This window comes from Durio zibethinus, chromosome 19 (assembly GCF_047325235.1).
Source record: "Durio zibethinus cultivar Kanyao isolate XHJ-2024 chromosome 19, ASM4732523v1, whole genome shotgun sequence".
NCBI lineage: Eukaryota > Viridiplantae > Streptophyta > Magnoliopsida > Malvales > Malvaceae > Durio > Durio zibethinus.
This window is the reverse complement of record NC_143180.1, coordinates 9,867,335-9,886,013: the sequence shown is the minus strand read 5'-3', so window position 1 is coordinate 9,886,013 and position 18,679 is coordinate 9,867,335. Positions and strand designations below refer to the sequence as shown.

Sequence of the window (18,679 nt, the reverse complement as noted above, 5' to 3'; positions counted from 1 at the left end):
GCATGAGGATCAATTCCTACAAAGTCAAAATGCTTTTCCTCTATTTTTTGAGTTAGAGGTTCAATCTGTCTTCAATCTAACAGCTATACTTCTTAATTATAATGATCAATCTCCTAAGGAAAAGGATTGCTCCATTCTCTCAAAAAAGTTAAAATAAAGACAAAAATTGATGGAAATAATGATTATCTCTGAATTTAATGACTCAACGGTTAGAAATAAAAATTAAAAAAAAAACCCACATAAAAACAAAAAAGCCTCCAATACATTGAAGAGTAAGAGTAAGAGATTACATTCAAAGCATTGCAAGTTAAGATTTTCCATTTCTAAAGCATTCAAAGAACAAAAAGCAAATTCTTAAATTATTCAAGCCAAAATTCTTATTGTACTATCTTTCCATCTTTACACTTCACTTATTAGAGGTTTTCTTGCTTTGCAAATTCCTTTTGACATTCAAAAAGATTAGACAGTAATAGATGTGCTATCCTCTTGAAAGTTGTACAGTGAGGTTATAAAGGTTATTATCTTGAGTTTTGAAAAGATAAAAATTTTAATTTATAAAACAATATTCTACTAGTAGATTTGTAGCTTGACTTTAAAAACTAAAAGAGAGAACGTAGACATTATACATCGTTAAATTTGATATTCTTTCCCAATTCTTTTATTACTTATTTTCAGTTATCTTACTCATTATTAGTTTCTTAATATTTGAATTTCAATGTATTTAAAATTTTGACAATCCAATTCACCTCTCTTGAATTGACTTACATATTTGAGCTAACGAAATAAATTTACTTCCAAAAAAAAAAAAAGAAAAATTGTTTTGTCAAACAACAGTTCCATGTGATAGTAAATCACATCATCGAACAACGAAGATCAATAGTCTCTGGAAATTTGATTCCCATCATCTCAATTAGCTAATTCAAAAAGATATGATTCCTCCGCAATAATATTAAGATCAAGGCACATCTCTGAGCCAGCACTAACGTTTGAAAGCCCTTTACTTGCATGGTGTTATCGAGAGCTCCAATATCTCTGTTTATTTACCTCGGATCTTAACTTGAAGAGTCCAATGAACCTTTCCTTCCGGGAGAGGTATGGATTTTGGTAAACGCAATGGCACCTCAAACTCTCCAAATGTTGACAAAGGTGTTGGTAGGTACAGGTTTTCAGGTTCAATTTGCACACAAAGCTGCCTTGCAACCTGAAACAGTTTGAAGGAATTAATCAACAATGGAACACGTGGAAATAACAAAAATATAATGTCCCAAATCCACATCTTAAGCTTTCATGGTTAGCTCATGAATGAAAGTAGCACCTCCAAGTGATTTTCAAACGAACTTCACAGAAAAACGTTCTTATCCAGAGACCAAAGCTCCCATAGGTTCTACAGACATATCTAACTCTTTACAATTATATGAGTACTTGTTTTTCCTTTTGCAGAACATGAGCAGATATATGACATCAATAACAGATATAACACAAGGAGACTACTTATTGTAAAGATGTGAGAGAAACAATTACTAGAAATAAAGAGCACAGTCATACCTCAGCAATAAGTTCATCTTTTGTCACAGGTGAGCGCAATTCAATTGGGTCATCTTTGGTAGCACGAGCACGAAACTTTTCAACATTGATGAATCTCCTCAATACCTATAAAATGTGATACAAGTTATACACAAGATCCAAACAAAGGCCAACAGCAATTATTGTTTCCAAGCTTCAACTAACTTTTGAAAAGATAATTGTTCACCAATAACAAGTTGAATCAATTATCACTTTCTAGCATCTTTCAGAATTTAAATAAGTCCTATGAAATTCTTAACATCATTGTTTAACAACATATACTAAGTTCAGCTTTTGTTAGCCCACCAGTAGAGGGTGGGTCCAATGTTTCAATCTCCAACCCCCGGACCTTGTTACCCAAAACCTTAAAAAAAAAAATAAACAAATTGTTACTGGGGCTCTTTTGTGTTTGGTGTGCATGTGTGTTGGGGGTGGGGGATAAAAGAAGCAGACATTTAAACCTAAAAGAGGGTTTCTAGATTAAGGGCTTTATAGATAGAGAACTAACCAGCTGTGCATTAATGAGACGATTTGCTGCCTTTTCATATTCTTTTGTCTTATCTTCCACATTCTTTGTAACTACTTGAACCTTCTCTTCCTCAGGTTGATAAATCTGGTGTGCAATTAGACCACTGGAAAGTTATCATTAAACTGAAAAGGAAAACTGTAGATACCCTCTGTATCAGAAGTAACTCCACTGAATCAAGATTTCACAACAGTAACTTAAATTGACAAAATAGAAAAGCAGAATGTGCATAATTATCTAAAATAAAGAATGGATTTTTACTTCATCAATATCTAATATTCATAAGCACATGTGAATCCTCAAAAAGGTGCAAAAGAGCCATATGGTAAGCAAGAACTAATATAATTGCATCAGGGGACATTGTTCCTATGTAAGGCACTAATAACAGATGATATACATCTGAGAAATGACACTACTTAAATCATAACCAGCAGAAATATGAAAAACTTCAACCTTTATGACAAGCTCCTTTTTCCTAGAATGTGTAATGATAAAAGGTTTATATGAGACTTTGGGATGCAAATTGATATCAACAGACATAAATTTACAGCAATGGATGAACATAAGTTTCGAGCATAAAACACAGATTATACTCAAAAGTGGACAGAGTGAATTAAACAGCGAAGAAAGTGACCTTACGCTGCTCCCTAATGAGATAAGCAAACTTATCAATATTAGGGACCGCAAGCAACTTCGGCATCAAGTGGTTGCGAAAATAACCAGGAGCGACTTTGACAGTTTCACCAGCTTTGCCAAGCTTCTCAATACTCTAAACACATGGAAGGACAGAAAAAAATGAGTAATAATTTTTCTATATATAAAAAAGGAAATTGCAACATAAAAATTACGAGATTTATGGATTAAAAGTATTCACCGTTGTAAGAATGACTTCCAACTTTCTGTATCTAATTCCTTGACAAGCATACAAGAGAGGATGCATCAAACAATCACGGTTATGAATATTTGCGTCATTGATAATTTGCCTGAGGGCATTTCTTCCATACTGGATATAGGCCATCCAATTCCTATTTCAAGATTTCTTCCACATAAATAAAAAGATTATACAAAACTACAAATATTTCAAATGCTTTAACCTAAGTCAATTAAAATGCCAATAATCTACCAAATACAAACCTATCTTCAAGTGACAAGCTCATAATCAGAATTCTTGATCAATTAAAAACGAACAAAATTGCAACATATAAAAGAATATTCAAGAATTTATTTATGCACAAAATTTAAATTTTCAATGGTTAATTATTCAGGAAAATCTAACCGAAAGAAAATGACTGGAAGGAAAAGAGAGAGGGAAATGAAGAAGATAAAAATGGAAGTGAGCTAGAACGAATACCTGAGAATGGCTCGCCGGCGAAGAGGAGCTGTGGAGCTTTGCTGGGTTAGGTTTTTTTTTTGAGTGGGAAAGTACGAATCTTTAGCCGCGGTCCACTTCTCTCCTTTTCTAACTCCTTTCGATTTTTTTTCCCATTTTTACCCTCATCAAAACAGCGTCGTTTAAAGGCATAAAACTACTAAAACTCGTCTTTTCCGCTCACAAATTTTTTTTTTTTTCACTGAACGAATCCACTCCCTCCTTCCTCTTCTTCTTTTACTGTCACCGAATGAAAGTTTTTTAGGAATTTTTCAGCTTTATTCAGTTGAATCCGTTTATAGAATGGCTAGGTTTCTATTTCCCTCCGATTCTCCGTTATGGCCATGAAAATCGGTTTTCTCGTTTTGCTCTTCATTTTCCAGTTTCGTCTCTCTGTCTGGTAAGTTTCTCTTTTGCGTATGCAATATCTAACTCTTAATTCTTTTTCTTATACAATCTCTTAAATTCGGATATGCTATTTGATTTGATTTCTTAGAAAATGAAAATACAATCAAAGCATCATTTTCTTTTGTGACTTTTCTTCATGATTGTTCCTGTTTCTGCAATATCTACTTTGCTATCTTTTGGTTTACTTCGGCTTTCATTTTTATTATTATTGTTTAATCGTTGAATTTGGCATTTTGAATTGAAATTAGCTTTTCTCTTCAATTTGAAAATTATAGGACAGATGAACTCAATGGAGGCAGTTCCTGATCTTCAAAAGTCAATGTACATGGTTGTTGATAGATACCCTTGTGTCCATCTATTCAATCTTTCGGGAGAGATTGGTTGCTCAAGTAAGATCCCTTAGAGGATTGCGAACTCTTTATACTGTACTCATTTATATCTAACACTTTTTCTGAGAGTAGTTCTTTCAACTATTGTTTGTCAACTTATGTTTTTCCTTCTAATGTTTTGTTTTCAGATCCCAGACGAGACAGGGTTGTAGTTCCAATTATAAAATACAAGAACACCAAAGAGTTGGCTCAGCCATCCGCAGTTTTGTTGTCAATGGATGAAGTGGAAGGTTTCTTTTGCAGGTATGCATATCAGTTTATTTTGCAAGCCTCCTTGGGATTGTCTCTCGCACATGCATGTACTTTTCCTTCTACTTTACAGATTAGTTTTTTTCATTAATTGGTATTGTTTACCAAAAGGTTCATTTCAGTTTTGTGTTTTTTAGGTGTCTATGTGTGCATAATAATGTCTTATTAATCTTCTTTTTTACTCATTTGTGTTATACATCTTTTGAGTTATGATATTAAACCTGTTGTAGAACTGTCTTATGTATTAAATATTCAATCAAAAAGATAACTATATAATATACTGAATCAATTTTGTTTGGTTTTAAGAATATTGCAGGGGGCTCTGTTAATATGTATTTATGTAATGCTTGGGGGATGTATGATACTATATTTTCGTAGCATAATGAGTTCGTTTTGTAGTTGCTGACTGCAGCCAGTGGACTTGTAGCATTTTATGCTGCTTCTTTTGGATAATAAAACTTACTTATAAAAAAAAAATCTCTTTTCTTATTTTTTATTTCGTTAAATAATCTATCGGATAGACTCCTGAAAAGGCCTTAATGTTATGACACTTAAAGTTTGTGTCTCTAATTTTGGTTTCTAGTTTGCATGGTCCCATCATTGATCCCAAAAATTTCTAAATAAAATTGGGTAGGTCACTAGCATAGTTCCCTATCCATGATTCTGCTATTTACTTTACTGAAAAAAATTTACTTAAATAGAGGAGGTATTGTATTCCCATGGTGGTTCATAAGAATAGTCTATGAACTTCGGATGCATGAAGGTTAAAATATCGTCATTTTGACAATGACTAGTATCTGTTGACTAGGATGTGCTGAAACAAGAAAATGCTGCAACCAAGCTGAGAACATATGTTGAGAAGACAAGTTTCTGGCCAAGATTGATGTAGGGCTGCTTGGTGGTTAGGATTTATGACAGTTTTCTGATTTAAATACTTGAGGAGAACAAGAAGATTAAATGAAGAAAACGGAAAAGAAAAGCAATCTCTAAACACCACCATAAGGTCCTTAGGAGTCACAACTAAGGTTGATTGCATCATACAATCACAAAACAATAATGCTGAAAATTCTTTTATATTAAACTATATTTCACAAAAAGAGTATTGATTTAAATGGATTCCTAATCCTAAAAGGAATAGAACTCTTTTTTGTATCATGACTTTAACAGATACTTAGACTCCAAATAGAGAACTAATAAACTTATCCACACTATTACTCTACACTCAAAATCAGAAATTTGCAGCAAACCAGAAAATTAAGAAAATGCCAGTGCACTGAAAATTCAAGAAAACAGATACTGAAATGGGAACTAATGACTTTAACATAAAGAAACATAAATCTAAGACTCAAAAGCAACTACTAAAGCCTGCCCAAGCTCTCAGCTTGCAGCATCATGTCCATGTGCCAAATTTAGGCTTGGGCATCCCAACCAACCTTAGCATGCCTCTTAAACACCTCTAGAAGCTGTTGGCTGTGCACTACATCAAGAGTAGAGATTTGTTTCTTTTTTACTTTTTTTTTTACTTTTTGGTTTTAAATTTGAGATGAATTTTCTAAACGATACGGATGAAAGTAGGGTCAATTTAATTGAGGATTGGGCATGTTTTTGTGAATGTGGAATTAATTTTCTTGAAGTTTCAGAAAGCTCTTTAAAATCAGTATTCTTGGGTTTAATTGAGAGCAAAAAAGATAAGAATGTACTATTTGAATGTTTACTATAGTACATGGAAAAGGAAGGCAATTGTAGCAACTTTGGATACTTTTTGAGGTAATCTTTGTACATTTGGGGTCATATCAAGGCTTTTGAGAAAAAGAAAGTCTATTGCAGCAATACATGATGAGTTTTGAGGTAATCTCTCTACGGTCAGGATCATATTCAATGATCAAGTTCATTTAAGAATTGATGTAAAAACATGTTTTTCTACTCTGAGTCTGGCCACTAAACTGGAATAAAGATAGCGAAAATTTGCTGTGTTGGCACAATAGTACCAGTTCAGAGGCCAAATGTATTTATCATATGAGCTTGATCATTAGTCAATATTCACTGATTATATGTTTCCAAGTTGAAAATTTTGCAGAAGGTTTTTATTGATGATTTTTCCTGTTGGGACTATAATTCTCTTCAGTAATCTTATTGTCAAATACCTGTTTCTATTTCAGAATATCAAATGATTAAGCTTTGCTAGGAATGTTGGTGGTGTTTTAGTTGAAACGGGGGTTGAAATCCAACATAAGCTAAAAGGTAAATGCAGTTTCTTACTTTTTACTGTCAATTTTCTCTCTTTAGAACTACGGTGGGTCAAGGAACTATGCTTACTTTGCTAACAGTTTAATCTTCTTTTTCTTGCAGGATTCTCTCCTGCTCAGAAGTTTCCACAAGCTGACTTTGCACCTTATAATAACACCACTTATGAGTGGAACCCAATTGTATGCCATTAGTCTATATTAGGATAAAGATCCTTTGAGTTTTGAAATATCTTTGTTAGCTAGTTCTTGTTGTACAAACTCTCTGTTTTTTGTCGTTAAAATCTGTTATGATGGGCCTTCATGATTTTTTGCAGGGATCTGGATTGATGTGGAAATCTTTCTGAAAGTAGACATCAACCTTGCAAGAGGTAATTCTTGCACCTTTGAATTTCCTATATCTTTCATTACGATGTCATTGCTATGATTTGTAATATCATACTAAGTCTTATGTAGTGATCATATCTCTTGCATGCATGAAATGAAAGAAGCTTCTTAGGTTGTTTCTGCCAGCCTGTTACAATGGTTAACAGTTACTGATTTTGTTGATTTATTTCATCTAATTTCTATTGTTTGACAAAAATAGATTAAGTGGTGTGTTAACTTCTTATGAATGATTAAGTTTTCTGATTTTGATATAATTTTTATTCCTGCTTGGTTCATTTCTGGTTTTGATTTGCTGGATATGGTTTTTTTATCAAATAACAGCAATATGTGATGCACTTATTCTTGCAATGTTAATGTCATGCTGGAAGAATTATATAAGCAGGACATATGAAAACAGCCAAAGCAGGCAGATGAAATGTAGCCAAAAAAAAGGCAACCAGAAGAAATATGCATCTAAAACTATAACATGATGGCCGCTAACTAGGCATGTAAGAGAGAGTTATGATTGTTCTACAATCATGGCCCTTTATCTCACAATCTAGTTTAATTTAGACCGTCCAAGCTCATTGTAAATTACATGTTATTTATGTGACTCTTTAGTAAAACAACAATAGTGCAAGGAATTGAAGCCTCCAATAGAGACTAATAAAGCTGAAGAGATAGAACTGTTCTTTTAGCCCTAGATTGGTGCTTAGATGCTCCTACATCTCAAATTATGTAAAAAGTAATTATCTGTAAGGTGAAGTTAGTACAATTTTAATACCAGAACTACAAATGTGTTGGTACAATAATATTTTAGGGGACTGAACTACTGAATCATAATGCCGGCTAGTGTCACTTATTTGGTTACATCGTAGTCCTGGTCCGATGCAAATGTCCTAATGATTTGACTTACTATGCAGATTGCTATGAAGAATGAGAAAAAAAGAGAAAGCTTATACTACTAATGTGGCAGAATTTGATGTGGTGATGCAGGTATAATGTTGCTTCTGATTTAACTGTGTCCTGCAGATTTTGTTGAGTAGTAACTTTTTTGTACCATTTTTGTGACTTACATTCTAGTTTTTGATGAACTTGCCATGGATTAGACAACTAAGGTTGGGACTCATGATTCAGAATCTTGTTTGAAAGAACAGACTTGCCTTCCATTAGGAGGATACAGGTGAAGTTATTTCTTCATTGGCTAATCCATTAGTTCAGTTTTAATCAATTTGGGTCCATAATAGATTTATTTGTCTGGTATCTATTCAAAGTATGCAATTCATCAATTCTTTACTTCTTCATTTCTGTCCTTACAGAATTATAACTTCATAAAGTAAAAATCTGATTCTTCTTTTGAAGAATAAGTGTGAAGGACCATTTAATTAGCTATTCCTAACTAACAATTGCTTCATTTATTTTTGTTTTATCTGTGTTTTCAATTTGCCTAATTAACAATAGCTTTGCATATAGAAGATGGGGTGATGTTTATTCCTATTGTGACATTTCTATTTTACTTCTTGGTAGAATGCTAAGAGGAGTGAGCCTTATGCTGCATTAGATTTCTATGCTTCAATTTGTGAATTTCAGTCTACAGAATCACATTTGGAAATTGTTTACGGTGTTAGTGTTGACATAAACTTATGCTGCATTAGATTTCTATTCTTCAATTTGTGAATTTCAGTCTACAGAATCACATTTGGAAATCGTTTACGCTGTTAGTGTTGAAATAAAAACTCTTTCATTTAGCCAAAATTCAACTACCCTTTGTCATGAGATGGGCCACAACAAAAAAAGACTAGTTTGCTGGGTGAGGAAATTATCTCAGTTTATTAGCTCCATGGATTTCTTTCCTATCCAATGTGGAATCGATGCATCTTGCTCATAACTCCTTGGAATGCTTGCTTTAACCATTCTCTCACCTGAACATGTGACAACCTTGTTAATAGTTGGACCATCCTGCCTAGGATCTTACAGATGTTGGACAATAGATGTGAAAGGGAATTTTGGGACACCTACAAATATGCTAATCACTTTGTTATAAGAAATCAACATTATGAGAGAAAACTCTTACTAGGTCTGGCGGAGTAAAGAGAGTAAAGAAATAGATAAGTAGACTTGGGACATGACTCATGAGATATATCACTAACATGTTCTTGGGCTACCTGTGTAAGGTGCAACAATATTATTAGACCGACATGAGAGCCATGACACAAAAGTAAAACTTATTTCTAGCCAAGCTGGAAGTTACATAAGGCACTTGACTAAATGAAAACTATAACTGAAACAGCCATAAAATTAACTTGAAAACAGCACCAAACAATGCCAAACTAAACTCAACCTGAAGGAAATCATCAAGATCCCATGTCAGTGCTAAATCTTCAAAGGTATCCCAAATTAGAATTTGCATCCTGGAGCCAATTTTCCTTTCCCTTTTGTACACCTTAAGTGAATGCCGCCAGTTTTAGTTTCCATCATGCCTTTCCTTCCCTTCAAGATACTTAGCACGAAATTTGATTAGGGAATGGGTCAATTTGGTACCACATTGTCACAGAATGGCCTCAACCCAATAGACTAGCCCATCACGCGAGGGTATCATCATGCTTTATAGGCCCTACAACATTCTTCACCTTTTCATATTTTTCTATGCTTCATTCACCCTCTTCCGACTCTAAGCACATTGCTTGACATCTTACTCTCATTGTAAATACCTGTTTATTCCCTTTTTTTTTTTTTAAGTTAGTCGGCATTTAACCATTTCTGAGAAGTAGATATTCAAACTGTTGTTAGCTTTTTCTTTGATTCTTAATGTTGGTGACGTTTAGAACCCGTCTCTGTTTGTAGTAGTATTTGATCACTTTCCAGCATATGTTCTTAAATGGATGGTGAGGGTAATGTGCTCAAAATCATGTCTTTTCTGGAAGATATATAACAAAAAATGTGATCAATTTCCCAACAAAACGAAATTTAAATAAAAAAGAAATGTTATATCATGTTTTCTCTTGAGCTAAAACTTATTTGTTGCTGTGTGCTGTTATTTAGTTTCAAGGATTCTTATGTTTTCTGAAGTTTTACATCAATGTCTAATTTTATTCATCTTAATCATGAAGGGCAGTGTTTGGTCAGCACTCCCATCAAATAGCAGCTCATCCTCAAATCAACCCAAGCTCATTATACTAACAGTGGCTTCTATGGATGCTGCATCATTTTTTTGGGGACAAAAGCCTTGTTGCAGATTCCCCTATATCTGTAAGTTCATATCGTTCATATTAAGATTCATTTCATTTATATATTGTGTTTTCTGACTGATTGAATCCAAATTTATGTTACAAACACTTTCCGGGGACTAATATCATTGCTGGCAGCAGTTGATGCCCTTTCTCGCATAGATGTTTAGATGACTTTAATAGACAGGTTTTCTAAGACTGGCATTGGAAGGAGGTGATGAACCTCCAAAAAAACTTTTTTGTGTGCTAATGTTTCCATAAATTTAGTGCAGCTTGTCTTTATTGTTTGCACTGGCGAGGCCTGGGATTACATGGGTAGCAGGATATTTTTACTTGAACTTGATCAGCGGTCAAATACTGTTCAGGGCCTCAATAGCACATTGATTCAGTTGGTATTCTTCTCCTTTGGTTGAACTTTTTGCTTCATGTAATTGAAAGGGTTTCTTTGCCTACCATGGCTACTGTTGCTTTCTTTGGTCAATTAAGATTACATGTGTACGCGCATGTGTGTATGCTTGTGTATGTGTATGAAGTAATCGATACTTCATTTTTGCATTTTCTATGACAAGTAGTTTGCTTGTGATTCATGTCAATTTTGCTCTTTCATATATATAAATATATCTATTAAATAATTTGTTTCTTTGATGGTTTGAAAAAGGTCATGGAAATTGGGTCGACTGGAAGGGGCTTAAGTCAAGGAAACAAAACTTTCTATGCACTCACAGAGGTGGTGAATGACTGTTTATTTTATGAATTTTAATCATGTATCTGCATTATATATGCAAAAAATTTACTTTAAACACTCTGCACAGTGTTGGTTGTGCTCTTTGATATTTAAAATTCTGTACAGGGTTGTTTGAGGTATGCAATACGACAATATGGTGCTGCAGGTTTAAAAGGTGAAGATGATGGTAGAGGAAATTGTTGATTTGACTGATTAACACAGCAGTGTGTTAAGGCATTAATGCTATTTGGTTGTGGATTTAATGTCTGACTGCTGCATTAATCTGGTACTGACGCTGGATCATTTACAATAAGGGTAGCAAAGAAAATATTTTGCTCCAGTGGCTTCCCTATTGATATTCCTGTTCAAAAGGTGGCAATGGTTAAAATGTAATTGCAGCTCTGTTGGGTTCAAAATGGCCATCCAGCAAATTGAAACTTTTTATTCCGTAAAATAATTTTAAAAATAAAAGTGGAACCATGGTGGATATTAGAATTTGTTCAAGAATGTTCCGACTTGTAAAAGGCAGTTGCAGTTTTAACTCAAGCTTCCAACCTGGCTTGTATCAACATATAATAACCTCTAGTTTGGAGACTGAAATTGATGGAAGTAAAGGATAATCTACTAAAGCTTAGAGCCCATAGTAAGAACAAACTCAGCTTAATTTGTTTATGGCAATTAGTATCAAACTTGAGCCGTCAAAGACATAGTAAAGTCATAGTTGCTTATATTTTTGTAAACATATTTGACATGGACTAGCTTGGTTAACCAATTTCCTCATCCTGGTTTTCTATACTTTGGATGAGCACTATAATCATTATTATAAGAACAGTAGTTGCTGTGGTAATTGCTCTTAATTTGTGACTTCCACTAGTTTCTCTTGATTGAGATAGTTTATACTATGTTATGCTAGCATGCTTGGGAATTTGAGACTATGCATGCTATGCTTTCATGTGAAATTTCTTGTACTCAAATTAATTATCAAGTATTTATCATCCTTTGATAAGTAACTTGCCACTGTTGCTCAAGTCTCAGTGGTTATTGATGTAGGTTTCATCTGGTGCAAATGAAGCTTTGGATGCCTTAAAACTTGCTCAAGAATCCCTTCAATCTGAAGGTGTTACAATTTCAACTGCTAATTCTTCAAATCCTGGAATCCCTCCATCATCCTTGATGACATTTTTGAGAAATGTTTTGGGAAGTGAACTTGAAATCTTATGTTTGCAGTGACTATTCCTAGGTCTATTTCATATTTGTACAGTCGAGTATGTCTACTGATTTAGAGTCTAAGTCATTTTAATCCTATGAAACATCTGTAACAATGTAGTTTATTTCTCATTGAAGATGTTCCATGTTTGAAATATAATGATTCATAGTTTGCTTGGTCGCATGATGTGAAGAGGGTTTTAAACCTATGACCTGTACCCCCACCTTCGGAAAGCCTTTTTTTCCCTTTTCCTTTTCACGGATTTTTCTTGTTGAAAATTCCTTACCTTTTAGAGACAATGATAACTTAACAGGACTAGGATGACCGTTACATGATAAGGTTAGATGGCAATGATTTCAATGGTGATAATGTATGTGGTGATGTAGCATACTTATCGCCTCTTCTTTATTTTGAATAGAAAGACAATCAAGTCACAAACACTGCTGAGCTGTTTGATTTATTTGACTGTACTTTGGTAAATAAAATAATAATAAAAAAAAAAAAACCTCCCCTGGAAAGTAATTGAGAGTTCCTTAAACAATAAATCCTGAAATTTTCTCTTGTTGATGCGTCTATCCCATGATAGTCAATTGCGCTGCGAAAATAAGTTCTTCTTGTTTTTTACTTTCTAGTCATTCATTTACATGTTTATTCTTAGTACTAAAGATGAAATTCACTCGATATTACTTTTATTTTAAGAGGTTACCCTTAAAACAATCCTTAATCTGTTACCTTAAAGTAATATAATATATTGTTATGTTATAGATTTATGAACTAAAATTATAGATCAATATTTTTGTGGACAATGTTAGCCTATATGTTAAACAAGTAACTGAGAGTAGTTCATTTTATACATTTAGAAATTATTTGATGAAGATAGAAGTTTTTATTTTTGGTAACTGGTACATATGCATAGCCTTTGGGTCTTGGGCTACACAATAAGAGGCAACTCTCTTTCATCCCATTAACCCCCTTCCCTCCATCCCGCACATTTCTGGATTTGATACTAATACCTCAAGTTGGAGTTTCAAGTTTTTAACTATTGAGAGTTCTTTTGGGACCATATATTACCTTAATGTAATATAAAAATATGATTCATTTTTTTGGTGATTTTTTTTGTCAATTATAAAGTTTTTTTAACATGTGCTCGGCCAAGCATTGTTACTACTCTAAAGGCTGGGTAAGCTCTAAGGTTGTTCTACCTTCCTCTTGGACTTTCTTACATGTACCCCCTAAAATATATAGCCCTGTTAATTTTTATATATAAATTTTAGAATTAACAAACTATAGCTTTATTATTAACCCATTAATCTCAAAGAATATTTCTGGTTTCACTTGAGTCACATCTTGAAGGTATAGAAGCACAAACTTTTCTTGCCATTCTTTGTTGCTGAACTTTGCTTGTTCATTTCATGTGAATTATTGTTAATTTAGAAGAGCTTCCACTACGCACTTTCTATCTTTTCTCTTTTATGTCAGTTTTCTTTCGGTAATACAAAAACAAAGAAAGCAGAACATGTCTTAGTATCTTTTTTTTTCTCTTAGTAGAACTCTTCAACTTCTGGGATTGTGTTAAAGGATTTTGATGCCATTTTTTCCAACAAGTTCTACCAAAGTCATCTTGATGATTCAGGTGAGTTAAATCACATTCTTGTTTGTATTTATCTGCCCTCTCTTCATTTGTCTTTATTGTTACCCAAACTTGAAACTTTTCTTGGCATCATCTATATTGCAGAAAATATAAACTCTTCAGCGATAGTAGCAGCTGCTTCTCTTGTTGCCCGGACCTCTATGTTCTTGCAAGTGATAACAAGGATTTAACCAGTTCAACTCTAAGTGAAATCAATGTGAATGCCTCTCTAGTTGAAGAACTAATTAGTTGCCTGTTGGACTGTAATCCTGGTCTGTCTTGTGAGTTGGTTAAGAGCTATTTTTCAAGCACCAATACATGCCCAAGCCATTATGTTGGTGTTGTTTTTGGAGAACCGTCCTCAACGCCTTACCCTAATCAGGTGGATGACGTTTCCAGGTTTGAGTGGAATTTTCTGGCGGATAGAACATCAACTCCCAAGGGCAATACTTCTGTTTACTCACAGGATTGTGGTCAAAAGGGTGGAGTGTGCGTTAGAGCAGAAACAGATGGGAAAGGCATTTGTGTCATCTCCACAACCAGGTAACTTCACAGCTTGAAGATTCTAAAAGCATGTTGTTGTAATAGACCCTGAATAGATACTAGTAAGCCAGCATTATGAGGAGAGGAGCAGTGCATATATCACTGCTCATTGCTTTTGTCTTACCTCATTCCCCCTTTCATGCTTTGGATTTCTGGCCTTTGAATGGTCAATGGGTCATAAAGTTGGTAAATTCCATTCTGCTGAAGCCTGTCCCAAATCTGACTTTTGTTGGATAATTTCTACTCGATGTTGTCTTTACTGCTTTTATTCCACCAAACATTGTTTCCTTCATTTATCTTGAGTCAATCATACTGATAACCCACTTCAGAGTGAGAGTCAGTAGTTCAGGCAAGTGGATATATTGTCACTCTGTCAAAGAGGTCATTAATACTTATAAGATGTTTTATAATTTCGGATGCCTTAGATGATTAGATCCTTTGTCATATGCTTGGACTGAAGTATATAATAAATTCACAGTTCAGTGTTCTCTAGTGCTGGAAGATCATTTGTCTGGTTGCTGCATATCACTACCATATTATCAGCGTGTTGTTGGTATGCTTTGCAGCAGTTTGTATTATTAAGTGTGGTGACTTGCAAAATGATTGATATATCATCCTTATTTACTGATAGACAATGTGATCCTTAAATTTCTCGAAAATCAGTAAGGCATGTGATTCCTCATTATAGATGTGTCCCTGCTTATTCAACTCGTTTGAAGTTTGACTCTGGAACTTGGCAAGTGTTGCCACCGAACTCATCGGATCCCATGGGGATGCTGGACCCTATTTGGACAGAGAGCAACTGGGATACGATTGGTCTCCGGGTCTACACTGTCCAGGATGCTACTTATGATCGACTGGTTTTGCTCGGGGGCATCGCTGTCACAATCTTAGCATATTTAGCAATAGTACTCGCAAGAGCCTACATAACAACGGCCTTGAAGCAGGATTGACAACTCATGTCTTATAAATTTTTGGGACACACAAAATTGGTAGGACCAAAACGTTAAACACGGTAACTGATGTTATACCACATATTAGTTTTGATTGTTAAAACTTTTGAATCATTTCGTGGAAGTTGCATAATTGTAGTTGTATATGGATGTGTTGAAGATGAGAGCTGATTGTAGTCTATTTTTCTCAAGTGAATTGTTAACAAGATTTGCAGCACATATTGCTGTTGAATTTGAATTAAATATATCACTCATATGATGAAAGTTTTTCATGTTCTTTTTTGAGTGTCAAATAAAATCTTACCCAGTTTCATTGACTACTTTGTTTCTCTTTAAAATAGTTTGGTTATTGCTTTTGTTATTTACTTTCTGACTTCCAAAATTAAAAGCAAAATGACCGTTAAGATATAGAAAGCAAATAATATTTTTGAAGAATAAAAATTAAAAAACTATTTTCTTCCACAGGTTAAAATATATAATTTAACTCTTACATTAAAATTGATTGTAGAATTTAATGTATATTTAAACACCTATCTTCCTTTTTTTTTTTTGTCTAGAACCTCTCATTATTCGGTAATAACTTTGGACCTCAACTAATCCGAAGTCAAGTAGAGTTGGATCTCATAAGAGAAGTAAACTCTTTCGAGCTTGCTTTCTTCATTCACAAGACTCAAAATCAAGACCTTGATTAAAATGAATCGAGTTTTTTGTCACTCGGACTAACAGATACATTTAAGATATCGTCACTCGAACCAACAGATAAATTCAAGATATAGGTATCTTGTAGATGATTTTATGAGTTGCTAATCTAGTCATTTATGACAGCATCCTCTCTCATCAAATGTAGTCCAGATTGACAACAATCTCTCAAATCTTGCTCTGATCAATAATAAAGAATACCTTTGAACAGATGTTTTTATAAGTATAGATATACGATTGGTCTCCGGGTCTACACTGTCCAGGATGCTACTTATGATCGACTGGTTTTGCTCGGGGGCATCGCTGTCACAATCTTAGCATATTTAGCAATAGTACTCGCAAGAGCCTACATAACAACGGCCTTGAAGCAGGATTGACAACTCATGTCTTATAAATTTTTGGGACACACAAAATTGGTAGGACCAAAACGTTAAACACGGTAACTGATGTTATACCACATATTAGTTTTGATTGTTAAAACTTTTGAATCATTTCGTGGAAGTTGCATAATTGTAGTTGTATATGGATGTGTTGAAGATGAGAGCTGATTGTAGTCTATTTTTCTCAAGTGAATTGTTAACAAGATTTGCAGCACATATTGCTGTTGAATTTGAATTAAATATATCACTCATATGATGAAAGTTTTTCATGTTCTTTTTTGAGTGTCAAATAAAATCTTACCCAGTTTCATTGACTACTTTGTTTCTCTTTAAAATAGTTTGGTTATTGCTTTTGTTATTTACTTTCTGACTTCCAAAATTAAAAGCAAAATGACCGTTAAGATATAGAAAGCAAATAATATTTTTGAAGAATAAAAATTAAAAAACTATTTTCTTCCACAGGTTAAAATATATAATTTAACTCTTACATTAAAATTGATTGTAGAATTTAATGTATATTTAAACACCTATCTTCCTTTTTTTTTTTTGTCTAGAACCTCTCATTATTCGGTAATAACTTTGGACCTCAACTAATCCGAAGTCAAGTAGAGTTGGATCTCATAAGAGAAGTAAACTCTTTCGAGCTTGCTTTCTTCATTCACAAGACTCAAAATCAAGACCTTGATTAAAATGAATCGAGTTTTTTGTCACTCGGACTAACAGATACATTTAAGATATCGTCACTCGAACCAACAGATAAATTCAAGATATAGGTATCTTGTAGATGATTTTATGAGTTGCTAATCTAGTCATTTATGACAGCATCCTCTCTCATCAAATGTAGTCCAGATTGACAACAATCTCTCAAATCTTGCTCTGATCAATAATAAAGAATACCTTTGAACAGATGTTTTTATAAGTATAGATATATATATAAAAAAAAAAAAAAAGATAAGTTTGAACAAATCATACCAAGGCAGGGCAGTTGATATCATGCATTATGAGATGTCTTAACAACATCAACAGTTTGAAACGGAAAAGATGCATACAGTATAAAACTACAACATATTAATCTAGATTAAGTTTTTTTTTTTTTAGATTAAGCTTCAAGATGATAGAGACTTTCATTTTTATTCATACATGGAGAAATCCCAAACCAATGTATGGTAAACTCAATAAAATACTTAGCATTGCATAGTCTTCTCAATCGTCAAATATATGCATGAGGCAACACTTATGAATATTAGCATAATACTCGCGCGAGGGCGCTGGTCTTCTTTTTTTTTTTTTGTTATTTTTATTTATTAATTTTTTATTATAAAATTTATCTAATTAAAAAATAAAAAGATGAAAGATAAAAAAAGCAAAAGGGGGTTAACATTTTTCTCACAAAATTTATCAAATTAAAAAAATAAAAACAAAAAGAATCAAAAAAATTGGAAAGGACAAAAGCAAAAACAAAAAAAAAAAAGCTTATAGATACTTGTACATTTCTATTGAGCTTAAAATATTAATTTCTAAGTTAAAGTATCAAATAATAACTTTATTAATATAATATGTATAATAAAATAAAATATATATATACTTTTATATATACAAAAAAATTAGTTAGGACAGGGTACATTAAACACGTTTTTGCCCTAATCTCATTTTTTTCAAAAAAACTCAACCTTGCCTCAACTTGATTTTGATTTTAAAAAAATATTTTTTATTGGATCAAGATAGATTAAAACTCATTAAATACGAATTGTTTGGTACTTTTATTAATTGGCACATTTTGTTTTAAAATTTATCTAATTAAAAAAATAAAAAATGTGAAAGATAAAAAACCAATTGGAGATGCCAAGTGGACATTTTCATTGGCCTCTTTTTTTTCGGTCAAATTAATTTAACTTAAAAACTATAAAAACATAAAAAAACAAAAAAAATTCAAATTCAAATTAAAAAAAAAGGAAAAAAAATAGTGTTCATTAGGGTAAAACATGACATTTCAATTTAGCTTAAAATGTTAATATATTAAATTAAGCTATTAAATAATAATTTAATTAATTAAAAATAAACAAAGAAAAAAAAGAAAAGAAAAGAGAGATAAGTGGGTTACCATATGAACATCCAAATCAAGTTTAAAATGCTAATATCTTAAATTAAGTAATTATAATATATATATATAATATTAAATAGATAATAAATATAGATAACAAAA

At 33.0% G+C, this 18,679-nt stretch overlaps 1 protein-coding gene and 1 pseudogene across 2 annotated transcripts; one reads left to right on the top strand and one right to left on the bottom strand.

The window, feature by feature from the left end:
* Positions 1–718: 718 nt before the first annotated feature.
* LOC111310401 (Ribosomal protein L9/RNase H1) lies at positions 719–3,540 on the bottom strand. 2 transcript variants are annotated; one of them, XM_022909832.2, is made up of 6 exons: positions 3,441–3,540; positions 2,964–3,114; positions 2,724–2,858; positions 2,072–2,176; positions 1,546–1,650; positions 719–1,201 (listed from the first exon to the last, which is right to left on the bottom strand). In XM_022909832.2, exons 2-6 carry the CDS (start codon positions 3,105–3,107, stop codon positions 1,037–1,039), a joined length of 654 nt encoding a protein of 217 aa, XP_022765567.1. In that variant the 5' UTR covers positions 3,108–3,114; positions 3,441–3,540; the 3' UTR covers positions 719–1,036. The 2 variants fall into 2 exon arrangements, with proteins under 2 accessions (XP_022765567.1, XP_022765568.1); XM_022909833.2 differs by having other exon boundaries at positions 2,964–3,128; positions 3,441–3,536.
* Positions 3,541–3,648: 108 nt separating this feature from the next.
* LOC111310402 (nicastrin-like) lies at positions 3,649–17,282 on the top strand (annotated as a pseudogene).
* The last annotated feature ends 1,397 nt before the right edge of the window (positions 17,283–18,679 follow it).